The 18,436-nt window shown below is 34.1% G+C and overlaps 3 protein-coding genes across 5 annotated transcripts; 1 reads left to right on the forward strand and 2 right to left on the reverse strand.

The window, feature by feature from the left end:
- Positions 1–1,103: 1,103 nt before the first annotated feature.
- On the reverse strand, positions 1,104–8,084 carry LOC129249494 (TBC1 domain family member whacked). 3 transcript variants are annotated; one of them, XM_054889357.1, is made up of 5 exons: positions 7,964–8,084; positions 7,638–7,822; positions 4,908–5,120; positions 4,351–4,715; positions 1,104–3,378 (listed from the first exon to the last, which is right to left on the reverse strand). In XM_054889357.1, the coding sequence occupies exons 3-5, from the start codon at positions 5,112–5,114 to the stop codon at positions 2,793–2,795; spliced, it is 1,158 nt and encodes a 385-aa protein (XP_054745332.1). In that variant the 5' UTR covers positions 5,115–5,120; positions 7,638–7,822; positions 7,964–8,084; the 3' UTR covers positions 1,104–2,792. The 3 variants fall into 3 exon arrangements, with proteins under 3 accessions (XP_054745332.1, XP_054745323.1, XP_054745340.1); XM_054889348.1 differs by having other exon boundaries at positions 7,638–8,083; XM_054889365.1 differs by lacking the exon at positions 7,638–7,822 and having other exon boundaries at positions 7,964–8,078.
- Positions 8,085–8,809: 725 nt separating this feature from the next.
- LOC129250425 (zinc finger protein 182-like) lies at positions 8,810–12,662 on the forward strand. Its single transcript, XM_054890045.1, has 4 exons — positions 8,810–9,076; positions 9,137–10,288; positions 10,350–10,776; positions 10,926–12,662. The coding sequence occupies exons 1-4, from the start codon at positions 8,945–8,947 to the stop codon at positions 11,759–11,761; spliced, it is 2,547 nt and encodes an 848-aa protein (XP_054746020.1). The 5' UTR covers positions 8,810–8,944; the 3' UTR covers positions 11,762–12,662.
- On the reverse strand, positions 11,827–14,458 carry LOC129250430 (MAU2 chromatid cohesion factor homolog). Its single transcript, XM_054890052.1, has 3 exons — positions 13,467–14,458; positions 12,764–13,391; positions 11,827–12,503 (listed from the first exon to the last, which is right to left on the reverse strand). The coding sequence occupies exons 1-3, from the start codon at positions 14,251–14,253 to the stop codon at positions 12,080–12,082; spliced, it is 1,839 nt and encodes a 612-aa protein (XP_054746027.1). The 5' UTR covers positions 14,254–14,458; the 3' UTR covers positions 11,827–12,079.
- Positions 14,459–18,436: the final 3,978 nt, after the last annotated feature.

An 18,436-nucleotide genomic window follows, 5' to 3' on the forward strand; every position in this document is an offset into this window, starting at 1 on the left:
ACCTGTTTGTTTTGATTATTTATTTATTTTATATTTTATTTTTTTATAAAAAATATAGTTGATATCGCAAAACAAAATCATATTGCACAAAGTCTCAAACTTTGCACAAATTAAAAATAAAATCAACAAATTTTCATCAACATTTTATAACATCTAGTTTATTGCCACGGCAGTCGGTTCTACGTTATCAGAACGACGCGGTTTTTTAACCGGCCAATGTGTGACTCCAGCAGCATTCCCCGTAATTATATGGGGAATGTTTATGCTGCTAAAACAAGAGTTTTTAGTCAGACTTTTTAAAAAAAATTTGGTTGTTGTTGTTGGTCACGCAAAATTTGTAATTCAAAATTTGCGTTAACTTTGCTAATTTTTTATTGACGTTATGCATTTTCTTCCATATAATGAATGCTAGAAGTTTTTTCAATGGGCTATAAAACTGCATACTCGAAATATATTTAAAAATTCTGATTATGGTGGAGTTTGAAATTTCAACGAAAATTTGTTAAATTTTTAAAAAGTTATACAGAGATGAAAATCTATAAGTTTAAGTTTTATAGCTTTTGCTGCGGTAGGTATAAACTATATTTATATAAAACAATAAAAGATATTAAATAGGGATAAATAAATAAATAGTTAAAACATTGTAATATGTCACGTTACTATTATTGTGACCATAGGTGTAGGCACATATGCATGTTGTTGTTCGCATATTTATTTTTAAAATGCGTTGTGAAACTAGCCAATTTTTAATGATACGTTTCAATTCTCACTAGTATTTTTAAACATTTTATTATAATTCCATTAAGCTACGGCTTTGAACTTGTTCGAACATTTTTTATATTTTTCCATTTATTTTGTTAGCAAAAAATCATAAATTAAATCGCATCATCTTTTTACATATTTTACATTTATTTTGTTAGCAAAAAATCATAATTAGCTCGCATTGCCTAAATGCAGTTAAAAAAAACAGAAGTTCAAAATAAAATTATGTGCAGGTCGAAGTTCGAAATTTATAAAAAAAAATAATTAGTGTTAAAACAAAAATATGTTTATATTTGATACTAAGAATTGTGGAACAAATTTAGCAAGTCTCGTGGCATGTGTATACACCCGCATGAAAATGTCGAGTTTTCAAAATACTTTGCATACATTTAGGCATTAAGTGAGAATGGCGAGAATTTAGCAATCTTAAAAAACATTTATATTTTTGCTCCCATGGTGGTCGGGTATAAACAGATTCGACTGCAACTATAACAACAAAGTCAGAACAACCGGGATCTACATCCCGGCAAGACCTGCCACTCCTGCAACATTTTCCAAAAGATGAGGAATAATTTAAAACATCGCTATCTTAACAACAACGGCAAATTTTGTTTGAGTTTAATGATTTTTCAAATAACAATTCTTTACTTGAAAGTGTTTTTCTAATACACATTTTGAGACCAAAACAATTGCAACTTTAACTTTAATTCATTTATTATTGAATTGTGTATGTGAGTATATGTATTTTTTTTATGAATGTCTTTCACTAGCAGGTTTTTATTAAAGTTTTTATATTTGCTTTAATCACATTAAGAAATTGATTAGTCACACAACGGTTATAGAAACAACATAAATTAAATTGTTATAAATACTCAATATATAATAATTAATTTTTAGCCCTTTGGAAGGTAAATAAACAAATTGCACGAATTTCATATTTTTAAATTATATGTATAAGTAGCTGCATACTGAAATAATTAAATATTTATAGAAATACTTTTACAATTTACATAAATGTTAATAGTATGCAAATATGCGTATTTAAATACATACATATATATTAACGGTTAAAAAATATTCATAAGCTTAATATTCTCTCGGAATGAACAAAGTCGTTATTTTCAATTCAGGGTACATTCGATTTGCACCTACAAATTTAGCAAAGTATGAAAATAAAAGATAAAGATTAGTAAACACAGCATGTATTTATATGTATATATTGAAATAATACTAATTGCGAGTGTACAACAAGAAAAGTAATTATGGCATTATTATTGTAAAATATTATAAAGCTTAGCGTATATAGCTTTCAGCGTATTTATAATAGTTAGCATTGTTACTGTTCAACAAGCATCACTGAAATCAAGTCTCAGCTCATATTCATCCATTGATATGTACTCTTTGATTTCACCATTTTTTGCGTTTTGCACCGCCGTGTACCATAAGTGTCGATGTTGACTGAATTTTCCTAATTGACTATCATTTACTACGAAAATAAAATATTATACATTACATACATATACTTTGTGCATTTTGTGTAAAAATATTTGATTTTTCAAAAATGGAAAAAGAAAATGATATATAGAAATTTAGTTGTAGATGAAAGGTTTATATGTTTATCAGTGGATGTCTACATGCCTGTTAGTCTTCTTCTGCAACTCGCAATTCCTCTATACTGTGCGTTTACTTTAAAACTTATCGATTAGTCGTTTGATTGCTTTTACATATCATATATTATTTCCTATTTCTATATCTGTTTGATTTGTATTCATGTTTACTGTTTACATACTATTACCAATAAAAAAACAACTTTGAGTGAATGCTTAGCACCCTAGAAAAATTGCTATCAAAAAGTGATACAACATGCCCACAACCGAGTAAAGGACGGAAAACTTAAGTAAACCTACACCTTCGTAAAGTTTAACCAAAAATTAGCCCCCCCCCTACACTCGGCAACGGGCTTTTCTCTCTCCTTTTTCGACAATTAATTTTGCACTTTCACCGCCGGCTGTAGGCGCTTTGTGCTAACATTACAGCCTATAGCCATTGCTACCACCTCCGTCACCTAAAGTGTTCGCAGCGTTGCTGCTATTGCTGCTCACGGCGCTGCCATGTGATGTTGATGCCGTCGCTATCCCCGCTGCTGCTGCCTCTTGCATGGCTTTCTGTTTGGCCCGTCGCGCTTTTTGTCGCGTATGCTCGATTTGAAAGTCTTCGACACGTAAATTTAGCCTTTGTATGTTGTTGATAATGAACTCCTCTTCGATAACATGTTCGGGTGGTGAGCGTAGCACCTCTAAGGTTTCACAAAGTCCATTACATTGTTTACGAACCTTATGTGAATTCAGCGAAGCACCAATTATTACCAGCGCTACTTTGAAGACGACACGTATACCTTCGGCGAGAAAGCAATCCCAGACCCGTAACAATGTTTCCCATGGTAATGTTCGTGTCATAGCGCATAGAAACCAGTCGGTCATATAGAGTAACGGTTCGACTTTATGTTTTTGCAGGTGACGGTATGCGGGCGGACAGGTTTTTTTGAGGAGCCCTTCCAGTATGCCAGCATCATTTTGGAGCACCTCAAGACCACTAATAAAATAATCCTCTAAGTAGCTGTAAGGAAAAATTTAAACGCAAATTTATGAATCAATTTAAAATTTGATTGCAATTGTGGCAGCAATAAGATTTTTTAGCAAGAGAGTTAGATGACTTTTACTGTGCAATTATCAAGTATTGTTGATGTTGTTTTAAAATAAAAAAATATAAAAATTTAAATTCTTTCTTTTTATTCAAAATACGGTTAGGCTAGTAAGATAGCTGTATTTAATAAAGGAATTTGAAATGGATTGAAAGGTTTAATTCCTGCTGGAGGTCAGGAAGCTCCTAATTCAATTGTTGGAGATAATCTTCTGTGAAAAAAAGCTCAAAGTATGATACGAAAAATAAAACTTCTGATAAAATAAATAAAATTTTGAAAATTTTCATACACCATGAGCACGTCTATAGATATAGTCGATGCATGAATGACTAATTGTTGAGAATGTCGAGAAGCCGATTTTGAAGGTTTGTTCAGCAAGACTTTCCAATATTCGCAACAGAACGCCATGTTTTTGGCCTACCAGTCCATTTTCTATGTTCGACGTAGTCAGTTTCTTAAAATCTTTACACCAGTACATACGACTCAGTCGGACGATTATTTCCACCAAAAAATAACGTTTTTTGCGTCATTTTTATAATAAGTTTCAATAATTTTAATGCGTTGTTCGATAATGTAAAATTTTACATCTGTCTACTTGACAAATGTCAAAGATGACAAAAAAAATTTAAGAATTATTCATTACTGACATCTAGGGGGCACTGTTGAAATACCCTTTATAGGACTCGTAGGCACATCAATCTAAACGCGTCGCATTTCCTCACTAATTGGAGCTACATCAGCGGAAATACACCGATTTAAATTTGGCTATCGACTAACATGCAGGAGCATTCCACAGATGTTTATGGTAACACGTTGTTATAACAATTTGTGCTGAAAAGCATTTTGCTGCTACAAATAATTCAATAGCTCAAAAAAGCTTAACTTACACATCACAAACACTAACAAACACCCAAAACGCATCTTCGGCTGGTAAGTGCATAAGTAGAAACGCAGCAATCGGCGCTTGCGCCTGACAGAACCCCACTTTCGGATTATATATGGAATACGCTTTTAGCACATTAAACAGTTCGATTTGACCTACTTTATCCTCATCTAGAAACATTTCATGAAACGGAAATTGACGATGCTTATCCTTTTTGATTTCTTCAATTACATGCGGATTGCCAGGTTGTTCGAGTAATTCTTTGTAGACCGTTGGATTTTTCTTTTTTAGCAAATAAGCGCCAGATAGATAGAACCATGCACGCGGACGTACCGATTTTGGTATGCCTTTGCGACATCGATCACGAATCTGTAAGAAGCATATACATATATTGGATTTGGAGTAAAAGTGATTTTACAAAAATATACAAGGTGGCACAAAATTAATCAGTTTATAATTTTTTTTTATAAAATAGTTACTCAAAAACAAAATTGGAGCATTATTTTTGCGTCATCGTGTATGTGCATATGGATGTAAATATTTGTATTCTGTATAAGATACCTTTTTGTAGTTTTTGGACATATATAGCGACCAATTATCGATCATGTATAACCATTTCTTCTCTCGCGCTATAATTTGCGCCTTAGAGAGCGGTTCTTTGGGTTTTTCTGTGCGCTGAAATCCACCGTAAAAGCCATTGCGGTCCGGGCAACTGGAAACGGTGGAGCAAAGTGATATCGTGTCGAAGGATCGGGGTGATGTGGTCATTACAAACTGAAAGTAGACAAAATGTTTAAAATTTACGATTTTATGAGTATATATATGAAAAGTATTGATTTTACGGGATATCCAGGGATATCATGAAATTAAAACATAATTTTTTTAGTAAAGATGCATATGAGAAACGCTTCTAGAAATTTCCATGTCCCACCGTCATAAGCCGTTTTTAATTATAGCAATTGCTACATGCAACATAGTCGCAAATTCATATGTATCTACATACATACATAAGTTCAAGTGCTTATAGAAATAAATCAAAACAGTCCACCAAAATTGGAATAAATTGTGTATAAGTATGTAGGTGCATATATACATACTCGTATATATGAACGCATATCCAAATGTAAATGTAGTTACCTCCCACTGATAATGTTGCGCTTCAATTGCAGCAATAGATTCATTTAATTGCGACGCAAAATATTCACAGCGACAGAGCCAGAGAAAAGAAATTTCTGAATTTTTAATTATTAATTATTAATTTTCGAATTTATTTTGTAACCCTTTACGATACTCAACATTCTATATTTTCTTCAAAGCTTATTGCAGTAATTTTTTTTTTTTTTTTTTCCACATTAAATAAATATTCTACAAATACAGTTAAAAAAATATTCCAAAATTATTCCAATTTTTTTTTATCGTAAGCTCATTAGTTTTAAAAGAAGGTACGATATGGCAAGACCAATGCGAACTCTTATCAAGCTTTATGGTCGTATTGCAACGCACACCACGCATTGAGTATTCCAATATGCAATATATGAACTACAATATCTGCAATAGCATGTGCAGTAGTTCGGTGAGTCGGGTGCCTCCTCCTTATTTGATCGTCAATTTGGAGACATAAAAGGAAACTTGTTACTTTAATTGTTTATATCGCATGGGCGTGTTGAATTTTAATAACTTATTATTATTTTGGCTTTGATATTGCTGTTAGCGCAATTTTGCGAAAGCCGGAAGCCTGGGAGAATAAGTAACGTAATATAATAATAACACGAGCAATTGTACAAGATTTGGAGAGTTTCACTTTCTTAGCAAATGATTAATCAAGATTTTTTAAATTAATCAAGTAGGGTTGATTTTTATAGGCAAGTTATGTTGTTGTTGTTGCAGCGGATATAAATCCGGGTCGTTCCGGTAACGTTGAACCGACTGCCGGGGAACGACACGTGATACTTAAGTTTACTTCTATTTCAAGCCGCCTTCAAAGCGCAGAACTACGCTATTTATGCGTTACCGATTAATTTGGTTCCGCGAAAGTAGGTCAGTCAAGATTTCGAGTGCGAAAGTTAGTATAAACGATATAACAGGAAGGCCAACTCTAACGAAGGTGTTTAACTATATATGAAACTGAAATCTACTTTTTTTGCTGTACCAAAAAATACTAAAATACTAATGCAAAACAATGCTAACTATCGGCTAATAAGTCTTATGAGCCATATACACAAAAATTTCATAAAAATCATCCATAAGAGAATATAAAAAAAATAGAAGTCACCATGAGAACAACACAATTTGATTTTAGACACCGGAGAAGAAATATATACCCTTCAAATGCTTACATAAAAATTACCGGGTGCCAATCAAGATATGTGTATGTGATTGCAGCAATTAGAGTCGCGGACTTTATCACAAGAGAGACAAATATTCACAGAGGAGTGAGACATAGCTGCATACTATTACATATATTATTATTTAAGGTGTAAATAGCATGCAAACTTCAAGGAACATGCTAGCGGACATAAAACGAAGGAAAATCCTTTATTCCACTAGCCAAATTTAATACAATCATTAATAATATGACCTGACAATAACATTTATATGAAAATAACATTTATATGTAAAAGCAAACATCCTGCGTGGTTACGCCCACCAAGGTAATCGTTATTTTTTACTGGAGAGTTAGCGTGTAAATTAAACTAAATTTTGGATAGATTTTGCATTACCATTTTAAATTAATTCTCAAATCTTTTGTACAAACACCGTTAAAAGCACGTGAATTGCATGTTTTACATAGATTGTAACAGCGAGTTTACTTCAAGGCCTCCGTTGACACTACTACGATCATACAAGTGTCTTTTTTGTTTTTTGCTATTGAAAATACTGTTCAGCATAATTAGGTGTTGCTTATCTTATTTTACAGAGCATAACAATGAGTAAGTGACATATTAATATTGTTATCTACATATATTAGTAATGCTTCTTCCATTGCCGCCTACAATCATTGGCAAACGCACCACATAAATTAAAAACTAAAAACATTTAAATTTTTATTATACTTTTCCGAATAGATACTTTATTATGATTTCTTTCGTTTGCACTAGTTAGCACTAAACCCTGCCGTAGTTGCAGCGTCGTTATTGGTACAATAATCGAATGTTGCTAATATTTATTTACATTTTCCTTAGCCAAAACCATCACTACAATTTCTTCTGGCGCCCCCATCAACAACATCAAATAAACACCAACAAAAATATAGGTGCATACCAACATATACATATATAATCACCTACATACCTGCGCTGTGACACGGCTGCTTGAAGCACTCTTCACTTTTTATATTTCCCAAAACGTTGTTTTTATATTCGTTACAAATTTTTATTTTATTCTAAAACCGTCACTTGTGTATATTTGATGCAAATCTATGTGAATGTTACACCGCACCACTTTACCATTGTGATTATTGGAATTTCTTTTCAGACCTACCAAAAGGCGAAGACAAAAATTTATGAAAGCTACAAGCACAGTACTTATTTTACTAATTTACACCGACACTTTAATTTTCCCAGTTACTATTTGCGTGAATACAATATCCCAGATTCCTTTGTATGAAATGCACTCACTTTATTTCCTATTTTCACGTATTTTGCATTAATTGAAGTTTTGAATAATTGCACAAATTCAACAATTTTTCACTCCCGATGTTTCTTTCATTTTATTTTGTGGCAATGACAAAATTGACAATTGACACAGGGTTGCTGGGCGGTTCAAAATTAATTACTGGGTATCTACGGCTTGCTGCCTTGGTGGTAGATTTAAAATTATTTTTATAACTATCGATTAGTTTGTGTCATTTTACCATCAGTACAGTGTTCACAAATAGCTTTTCACCTTAGTACTTATAAAAGTTGTGAACCTTTTTTTTTTTGAGAAAGATATATATATTTTATTGTGTATTGATTAATTCTTCAAAAGAGTATACAAAAGAGTATTTATATTAATAAAATTAACAATCAAGAAAAGAAAATGCAAAAAAGTTGCCATCATTTCCAAAAACCGGTAGAAGACATTTCAGATGAATTTGTGAAAAAAATACCGTAAATGTACTTTATATATTCATGTTTTTTGTTGTTAAATTTTCCATTTTATCGTTTCTGACTATAAACACCAAATTAGAAACCAGCTTCAGTAACATGGCACGACTCAAGGTACAAGGCACAAAAACCGATTCCACAACAAATAAATTATTTTGTTTATAAAACGATCAATCACATGCTTTCAAATTATATGTCTTTGTGATAGAAAATTTTTGCTGATGACATTTTTCCAGCGGAAAGTAAAAAAACAGTCCCAATTATTGAATGATAGATAGTTTTATATCGATGTACATCAATTTTTTATTATCGATATTTTTGGGTTTGGTTTTAGTGCTTATCAATTGATTGGCAACGTTGACTGTGTCAATTTGATATTTGACATCTTAGGTAGCGTTTAATTGAGATGCTTTATAATTTCGTGGTTTTCTGATAAATCACTTGAAAACTATTAAACTCCTTCATCCACTACTTGTAAAATCTTTATATTTACTTTTTCGTGTTGCGGATATGGCAATGGACATTGAGAAGATTTGCCGCACTTGCCTGGGTCTTAGTGGTCCATTACTCTCTATATATGATGGTGGTGGTAGTGGAGGAGGATGTATTGCAGATATGCTACGCGACTTCACAAAATCCAAGGTGAGTTGGAACTCAATATAGGTGTCTTAATCTCTAAATTTTATTCTTTGGTTTGTGCAGCCAAGACGAGAAGATAAACTCCCGGAAAAGGTTTGCTTGTCCTGCATAAGCGAAATTAATCGTTGCTACTCATTTAAACTGAAATGCGAGAACTCGAACCGAACACTACGTCAGGTGGTGCCTGATGCTCCTCCTGAAGAAATAACTGTGTCGGAATCAAAAGTAAAATTGGTTCAGATTGATAAAAGTGTGCAAACCAATCCGGAAGCCGTGAAGGGTTTTGTCACGGTGTATACTCAAACGAAAGAAAACGTTGAGGTGGAAAAAACTCACCAACATGTGCAAACAACGCCAATGCGTGACATAATGCACGAAAAGTCAACATCGCCAATATTGATAGAACACAATAAAACGTACAGATATGATGAAGGCAAATTCGAAAAAGTTTTCAACGCAGAAATAGGAGGGGAAATTGAAATTGTTGAAAACAGCAACGTTCAGCGTAAAAATAATCTGCGACAGTTTGAAAAAGTTTTTAACGCAGAAATAGGTGGGGAAATTGAAATTGTAGAAAACAGCAACGTTCAGCGTAAAAATAATGTGCGACAGGCATTATCTCTAAAACGAAGACGAATAGAAAATTTTGAACAAACCGACATAGATGGAACCGAAATCATTATGGAAGTGCACACAGAACAACCAGAAGAAAATGCTGAAGGAGTGACTTTGTTTTCAACTTTACATGAAGATCCAGAAGAAGCAAACGAAAACACTACTACCTACTATCAGCTTTGCAATTCTCAATCAGAAAATGAAAATGAAAACGTTGCCACAAATAATGGCAACAATTTGGAGGAATTAAATCGAGCAAAGAATAACGACGATGAATTAGAAGAAGGAGTTTATGCTCAATTTGTATTGGACGATGAAACCGAGATGTACAATGCACAAACAGAAGATTACAATTTCATGATTTACAAAAATGATAGCGGTGACCCAGAAATCATAGCTAAAAGACAACTAATGGAAACACGATCAGTAGCAACAAGAGGAGGAAAACAGCGTACGACGAAAGAAGAGATGAAATGTGCTTACTGTTCGATGACATTTGTAAGTGCGAAGCGTTTAGCTCGCCACGAGTTGAAGCGACATGCAGAAGACACTCGAAAAGAAAGTGAAGATGTCAAGCTACCGATACCAACTATGATAAAGGTAAGTTAACAAAATGTTATTGTTACTCATAAATTTGTGATTTGCATTTACATTTGTAAAGGAAAACTCCAAGGAAAAGAACTCAGAAAAAGGTAATTTGAAAGACGACAACTCTACAAATGTGGTAACTGCCGAACCTACCGCAACCACTATCACTTCTTCCATCACACCTCAGCCAATTGTACAGAAAACAGAACCCTCAAAATTGACCTATTTTTGCGATACTTGTGGTGCAGGATTTGCTCTGCGAAGGTCTCTGATCCATCATAGAAAACAAAATTTTTGCAATAAAGTTACTTATAATTGTGATATATGCGATCGAGTCTTCATCTCTGTCGAAACTCTGAAAGAACACAAGGCTACGCATTTGCAAGATCACGAATGCACCGAATGTGACAATTTTTTTGCAACGAATGACGAGCTTAGCGAGCATATGGTAGTTGTGCATAAGCGAAATTTACGCAACCAATGCCCTCTTTGTAAGAAAGGTAAGTGCAATAAGTGGGACTGTAGTTTAAAAAGCTTTTAAATCATGCACGGTAAAAATCGCCTATTGAATCAGTACTACATAGCTTCTTTCTTTTGCTTCAAGTATCGTTTGTTGTTTTATTATCCTATAATATATTTTATTCCCCAGTGTTCACCATACTGTCAGCGCTAAAAGACCATTTACGTGTTCACAGCGGTGAAAAGCCATTTGTGTGTGATATATGCAGCAAAGGTTTTAGTCAGAAGGCGAATTTAAAACAGCATATAATGCGTCATTCAAAAGAAAAAAAATTCAAATGCGATGAATGTTCAATGAGTTTTGTCACCAAAGGCGAACTTAGTTCTCATAAGCGCACACACACCGGTGAGCATCCATACCGCTGTGATGAATGTCAGGCAACATTTACAATATCAAGTTCCTTAGTAAAGCATAAACGTATACACACTGGCGAACGACCGTACGCGTGCGAACTTTGTCCAAAGCGTTTTACATCGTCCTTCGCGCTGAAAAATCATCGGCGCATGCATACTGGTGAAAAGCCATATAAATGCCGCTGGTGCAACAAAACGTTTACTCAAAAACAGGACTGTGTTATACATCATCGTACTCACACGGGTGAGCGAAATCATGCCTGCTTTTGCGGTGAAAAGTTCACGCATCTGGGTACATTACGAACACACATGAAAACACACGACGCGAACGATGCAGAGAAAGGTAAAGGGCTTTCCGTTCAAACGAGAAACTGTCGTGCTAAGCGTAGTAGGGGAAGTGTGGACACACCTGCATATAATATCACCATACTAGATGTGGACGAAGACGACGATGATGCCGACGCCAATGATGAAAAGGCCACTGTTGTTACTGTTGCACGTGAGGATATGGAGCGGCTACTGGCTAACGATAAGTTGCGTAACAGTGAAGAAGTTGACACAGTTACTGTCAGTGAGGAAAAGCTAATGCAGATGACGATTGAAGTAGTTTAACATACAATCTGAGTGATGTACACAAACGGCAAACGAAAACAAAAAAATAATAACACATACAGAACCAGGATGAATAGGTCAAAACTTATTAAAATTTAATACATTTACTTTACGTAAACAAAATAAAATAATGTATATGTAATTAAGAATTTAATTTGAAAGTGTACATAACGCTTGTTGTAACTGCTTTTAATCTTGTATCAATTATTACAGCTTTATTAGTATTGCAGGTGAATGGAATTCATTTGCTAGCCACATCAATCTATCGTGTTTTTTGTGTATGGGTGCTCATGTAGCTAATTGAATGTGATGTAAATTTTACGTAATATGTCTCATTAGCGGCATTTGTCCACCACCGCCAGCATCGTCGGAGCTGGTCGCACTGGTTGTGGGTGGCTCAGAGCTGAACCAATTTATTAACGAATGGTGCACACTCTGGACGCATTTTCGCTGATCGGCTATCAAGTTTTCAGAGTATTTCACATGATTGGCAAAGGCCTCCTTTTCGTGCAGCACATCCTTAGACATGCGATGAAGATCTTTGAGTATAGCCGAACCCCACAATTGTACATGAATATCGGGTATTTTGGAAGCCAACTGCATGGCCGGTGTTACCATATTCATGCTCTCCTTTGAATTACCAATGCTAAGGAAGACATGTGACAGTAACACTAATGAGCAAGAGGTTAGACGATTTAGATCCTCAGCATTTGCCATTTTTAATGTTTCGCGCAGAAATCGTCTTAAAAGAATGCAAATAAAAAAAATTAATTAGTATAAATTGTAAATAGTTTTAAGTACTATTAGAAATATACCAACACAAATTGTTCTAGGAATAGATCATATATACACAAGTAATCTTATGAGACTTAAGAAAATTAAAATACAAAAATAAAAAAATTTAATTATTCGAACTTTAAAGTTATCAGGGATATTAATATAAGACACATTTTTTATTTGTCAAAAATACAATCTTTACTCAACTTTTTCTACAGAACTTACTTGGCTTCGTGAAAGCTGCTTTTATGGAACGCATGAAGTCCCTGCACGTAATAGAAACCTCCCATTAGCGCTTGACTGCTATGTGTGTGCGTATTTTCCGTCGACACGGTGTCCAATATTTGTTTTAGATCCTGTTCCCGCTTTGTGCGTAGAAATATAATTGCCAAATTTAAATTGGCAAACAATTTCAAGTCGCGTTCCGATGTTTCCATGACACAGGCAATGAATTGCCGTTCTGCGTGCTCATAAAAACTAGTTGACATTGAGTACAAGCCAAGCAAGCAATGTAATTGTGCAGAATGTCGCCGGAGCAGACCACGATTGGGCGTTGCGAGGCAAACATCCCGTGCAGCAGCGATTTCGGTGATAGCCAGTATACGATTCCCCATCACCATACGGCACATGACGATGTGCTCTAATAATATCACTTTAAAAACCGACAATATAGGTTTGTCGTCTTGCGCTTTTAATTTTTCAATTTGTGTGAGCGCTTTTTCGGTGTACTTTTGTGCTTTGTCCATATATCCGGCCATCATTGAGTGTGATACGGTCACTAGATATACCAAAACATAAAGCTGTTCTTTAGGTAACCACACAAACATTTCCAATGCGCTTTGTCCAAATATCGCTAAAATAATCGAAAGATTTGTAAGTATTTCAGTCTTAAAAGTAAATAAAATAACGATATGTCAATAAAGTGTACCTTCATCCGACGGCCAGTTGGGCGCCATTATGGTTTGTATGGAAGTTTGTAGCTGTTTTAAACTCGGTTTTACGGTCTTCACTTGACCCAGGGCAAGGTAATAGCATACCTGAAGTACAAGGAAAAAAACTTTGAGGTATTCCTTTTGATGGCAATTAGTTATGTTGTTGTCTATGATGGCTCCTGCCGTGTTTAACAATGCTAACACATCGTTTGTTTTGCGTTCAATCATTAGGATCATTGCGCGTGACAACAAAAACAACACTTTGAGATAAGTAGCTCCCGTCTCCTCTGCAGACTCAACACCCACGGCTAGCAATTCTGAGGCCAACGAATACTCCCGATCCGAAGCATGTATTTGCGCAAGTTGTAACAGTAGTTTGCAATGCCAAAACACATTGTGTTGCGATAATTCGACTGCGCGACGCAGCATTGCCTTTGCCTGTGAATTTTGTTCCAACTGCACGTGTAGCTGCGCCAACAACGAGGCGGTGTCAAACTTCACATCATCAAAATGTACCAATGTTTCGGAAAGTTTCCAAGCAGTTTCTAAATGATTGCGAGCCAAGTCGGTGTTTAATGTATATGCCATCAATATTTGGCCCATTTGTAGATGTGTGCGTGCCTCCACCTTGGTTGGTGGCTGAAAAGTGAACAACGCTTGTAAGCACTGTATACATTTCTTAATGTTCGGCGGCTTGGATGTGCGGAAGTACTCGGCCAAGCCAAGCAAGGAAATATAGCACGCATCCTGGGACGGCGCTGTTGCAGTGCTAGTTGATGCCATTTCAATGAATCTACCACACCAACACCAAAAACAATAAAAGTTATTATTTCAGCTCGTTGGCGCAGGATTCATAAATCGAGGTCGCGGCGTAGGACTGGTGGTAATTTTATTCTTATTACTTTTGTCAAATACGAATGTCACTAATATTATAAAAAAAAGCAATAAAAACCGTCTCTTCTTTTACCAAAATATTGCAAACTACAATGGCAGTCTTCAAGTGGTGGATATAATTTTTGACAGCCATATCCATGGTGAAATAAAATTTAGAAGGTGTGGCCAATATCAGACTGTAAAACGACTCCTGACGTAACCGGGGTCATGATAGAATTCAAGCAGGTAGGGGAGTTATTTGTTTGCGAGAAGGAATAGGAACTACCAAACTCAAGAAATTATACACACTGACGCACACATTCTTGCCACGACATCATTCGTATAAAAACGTAAAAAACACATTTTGAGTTTTTATATTCATTTATGCTCACGCTTTAAATCTCACAAATAACAATATAACCATGCCATGGAATTTTCGCAAAAAGTAATTTCTTTATTATGTATTGGTAAGGACCTGACGTAAGACTAGTCAAATCGCAAAAAATAAAGTAACTGTTTAGGGAAGATGCATCCTATAATACTCAATACGCCTTGGTTCAGACGGCAAAGAGTAGCATGAACGGGGATTGGTTGATTTTTTTCGTATCACACCAAAATAGGCTCAATTTTTTCGCAAACGAACAGTTGGCAAGATCTCGGTTAAGTCAGCCAATCAGCGAATTCTTTCAAATTCGCTGAGAGGCGGTTCACGGTCTAATCTTTTTTCATAGTAGATATCTATGTACATGCGAAACTCTTTCTCGTGAGGGCACTGTCAAAATGTGCATCTTTTTTATAACTTTGGTCAGTGATGTCACACCGGGGGAAAACATTAATTGGTTCTTTTTTAAACAAGAATTGGAAGTTTCTAATGTAGCTGTGAAAAATCTTGACCTTTTTGAATATAACTTAAAAAGTTGGTAACAAACAGCAACTCAGAATAAGTTGAAAATAAAAATGAGTACAACTTTTAACAAAGAAAACATCGCATATTTTATAACTTAAAAAATAGTTAACATAAAATAGTTTTGTAATTTTTACTACTGCAATTGGTGTAATTAATAAATCATTTAAAAAAATAGTAAATAAAGTGTCAAGGCAGTTGTATAAATTATTGAGATTTCAATAATTTTTTTTCAGTTAATAAATTTATATTACAGATGATTTGGATTTAAAATATTGCAAACTAAAGAGGCCACAAATAACGCCTAAAGTCAATTATGCGGCACCGAAATCACCCGAAGTTATATTCCTTACACGACTGTCGACCTACCAGCGTTCCCAAAAATTTATATTTCCTCCTCCGGATATGCTTTACTAAAGTGAATGCATGTAAAATTTCTATTGAAGTTCCTTTAGTTTTTGCAACGTCGCAATTTCAACTGTTTGAATCATTTCCGTTACGGGTGGGTCGGGCATATTTGTGCACAGAAATTTGGCCATGTCCATAGCTTCGTTTATCTTCATCTAAGATTCAATTTTCAGGCATCTAGCTAATGGTTAACATTTATAATCAATTTTATAGAAAGTATTCTTATTTGAAAAATGTTATACATAAATAAATACACAATAAATATTATTTAAACAAAACACTTTTTATTAAATAAATCATTTAATTCGATTCAAATAAACAGGTTTGCATGTACAAGAAAAAAGGCGCATAAAAATATAAGTATGTATACATACATATATATATATGTATATGTACGCAAGCATTTTATATATTTTCATTTATATTTGAATATGCAGGAAGAAGCTATGTAGGATGCAAAAATTCTTCAACATTCTATTGTGTTTCACATGTTTGCTGTCGCTCGATGTTTAGCATTGTTTTTACAGTTACTTCTTGGCTAAGAATTTCAATAAAATCGTGAGCAATACAAATTTTTTATTAGTTCAACTGCATGTAGCGTTTATTTTTTCTCATAGAAATAAATATATGTGTGTTGCAAGTGTGTAAGTAGGTAGTTGCATCAAACATTTTACTGATACAATTAGGAATATCAGTATAGCATTTCGTTTTAATTATATTTTCTTTTAGCAGTATATTTGCAATATGTACAGTATTGGCCAAAACTTAAGCATTCGATTAGTACACTTTTTCGAACAGGTATTTTTCTATGAAAAGTAGTAGGTACTTAGCTGTACAATGTACATACTTTTATTTATTTATTTTTTTTTTTTTTTTGTATACCTTTAGAGGGAATCTTCAAACGAAAAAAAGTTTAAATATATTTAAAAATATCATAAATATTTTAAGCAAGAAAATTTAAGTGGCAAATCTTATGCGCCCATTTTTATAAAAAAAAATACTTCGGATTGGTGCTTAATAGCGTACTTTGCTAGTACTAAGTTGTGAACGATATCCTGCGATAAATTTCTCATGGTATTTTCATGAGTTTAAACAAATCTTTCTTGGTCCTGCCATTTACTCAATTTTTTTTGCATTTAGCATTTTTTGCTAATGATTTCTCACAAGTTCTCAATACTATTAAGACCGAAGGATTGAGTAGGTAAATCAAGAATTCCTATCCTATGCGAAGCTAGTTTTAACACTCTTTAGAAATGTGTGCTCAGGTCGTTGTTCTGTTAGTACCTCCAATTATGTAATAAGCATCCGCCTTCGGCGTGTGGCTGGATCACTACTCTAAATATACCTATATGTAGGAAACAATCGGAAATTCTTTGAACCCAGTGAGTTAACGCAGTCCTTTGCCCAGTTGAATCAATTCCAGGCCATTACAATACTTGTTTCGCAATACATAGGCTTCGGAGCTCAAGCTAACAATAAACTGTGGAGCTACGCCAAGCAAAGGGTACAATCTTAAATGAATCAAACATCGCCTAAGTAGTTCTAAGAATATACTGAGAAAGTTTGCAGGGCTTAATGCGGCCTGCTTTCAAAAATTTAACAAAAATAACTAATTTGAATATTTTGCTCTCCATTGATAATCTTTCATTCACTGGTAATTTTGTTTTTATTATCTTGAAAATTTTAAAATAGATAATAGCATTTGCACATAAAACTCAGTATCATATCACTGCCAAAATGGGTCGCTTAACGCTCGAGCGTTTCGTAAAAAAAATGATCCATCCAAGACATGTATTTTTTTTTGTTGGTTTTTTGTGTTTTGCGATTTGACGGTTTGAATGTGAAAATCAAATAAATTTATATTAATACTTAATTCTATATGTTTTTTTCGACAATGCATGTAATTCAATAACTTCGATTTCCTTAGAAAAATGTACAACGTACTGCCTAAATTTTGGACAGTACTGTATGTGACTATGATTATACAGCACATTTACAACGCGTTACATATGTACTCTTATAGGTGTATATATCAGATTTTTTTTTTTTACCCATGTGTACACATGATTGCAAGCACAAATTTACGTACATATATAAAACATGTATTAATAAAGTTTCTAATTTCTTTCATATACATACATATTTTTTGTATATTTTTTAAATGTACCTTCAAACTTACAAATATGTATGATAATTACGTTTATTTAATCATTATCCGGTATACATAGAAGTCAATTCCACAAGACGTTGCCGTCAGTCATTATTTCTATAACTTTAGTTATTTCACCCAGTCTCACTTTTGATTTCTTCACTTAAAGTTTAAAGTTATATTTTCGCATTACAACCGATCTTTATATGCATATATATACTCTATATATAGCTACATAAATTATTTTGCTTAATTAATGAGTGTGAATAAAAAAATTCAATACACGTAACATATAAATTTTATACCAGTAGAATAGTTTAGGCGTGTTTTTCGAATGCTGAATCTCTCACAAACTGTAATTCCAAAGAAATACGGGTATTGGCCTGAGCAAATTCAAAAGAAACTAAAGCTTACACGATAGCGTGAAAGTATATTCATTCGTTACTTCGTACCAGAATGTGGTGAATTTATATCCGGCCAAGCGCTGTCACCTCAACAGCATGCCCCCAACCCTTATTGAATTTTTCATGTTGTTGCAACAACAACGATAGGCAAATTAAGGTGACAGATACCTGTAAAATTTCGAAAAAAAAATATGCCAACAAATTTTTAGAACGTAAATCTAAATATTT

This window comes from Anastrepha obliqua, chromosome 1 (genome assembly GCF_027943255.1).
Source record: "Anastrepha obliqua isolate idAnaObli1 chromosome 1, idAnaObli1_1.0, whole genome shotgun sequence".
NCBI classification, from domain to species: Eukaryota; Metazoa; Arthropoda; class Insecta; order Diptera; family Tephritidae; genus Anastrepha; species Anastrepha obliqua.

What these genes read in the sequence shown, in the direction of transcription:
- LOC129250430 (XM_054890052.1), bottom strand. Translation starts at nt 14,253, where the DNA reads ATGGCATCAACTAGCACTGCAACAGCGCCGTCCCAGGATGCGTGCTAT. An exon ending in CAACTGGCCGTCGGATGAAG is followed by an intron (nt 13,392 to 13,466) that starts GTACACTTTATT and finishes CGATTATTTTAG; the next exon opens with CGATATTTGGACAAAGCGCA. An exon ending in AGCAGCTTTCACGAAGCCAA is followed by an intron (nt 12,504 to 12,763) that starts GTAAGTTCTGTA and finishes CATTCTTTTAAG; the next exon opens with ACGATTTCTGCGCGAAACAT.
- LOC129250425 (XM_054890045.1), top strand. Translation starts at nt 8,945, where the DNA reads ATGGCAATGGACATTGAGAAGATTTGCCGCACTTGCCTGGGTCTTAGT. An exon ending in GCGACTTCACAAAATCCAAG is followed by an intron (nt 9,077 to 9,136) that starts GTGAGTTGGAAC and finishes TGGTTTGTGCAG; the next exon opens with CCAAGACGAGAAGATAAACT. An exon ending in CGATACCAACTATGATAAAG is followed by an intron (nt 10,289 to 10,349) that starts GTAAGTTAACAA and finishes ACATTTGTAAAG; the next exon opens with GAAAACTCCAAGGAAAAGAA.
- LOC129249494 (XM_054889357.1), bottom strand. Translation starts at nt 5,114, where the DNA reads ATGACCACATCACCCCGATCCTTCGACACGATATCACTTTGCTCCACC. An exon ending in TGTCCAAAAACTACAAAAAG is followed by an intron (nt 4,716 to 4,907) that starts GTATCTTATACA and finishes TGCTTCTTACAG; the next exon opens with ATTCGTGATCGATGTCGCAA. An exon ending in TTTGTTAGTGTTTGTGATGT is followed by an intron (nt 3,379 to 4,350) that starts GTAAGTTAAGCT and finishes TTTTCCTTACAG; the next exon opens with CTACTTAGAGGATTATTTTA.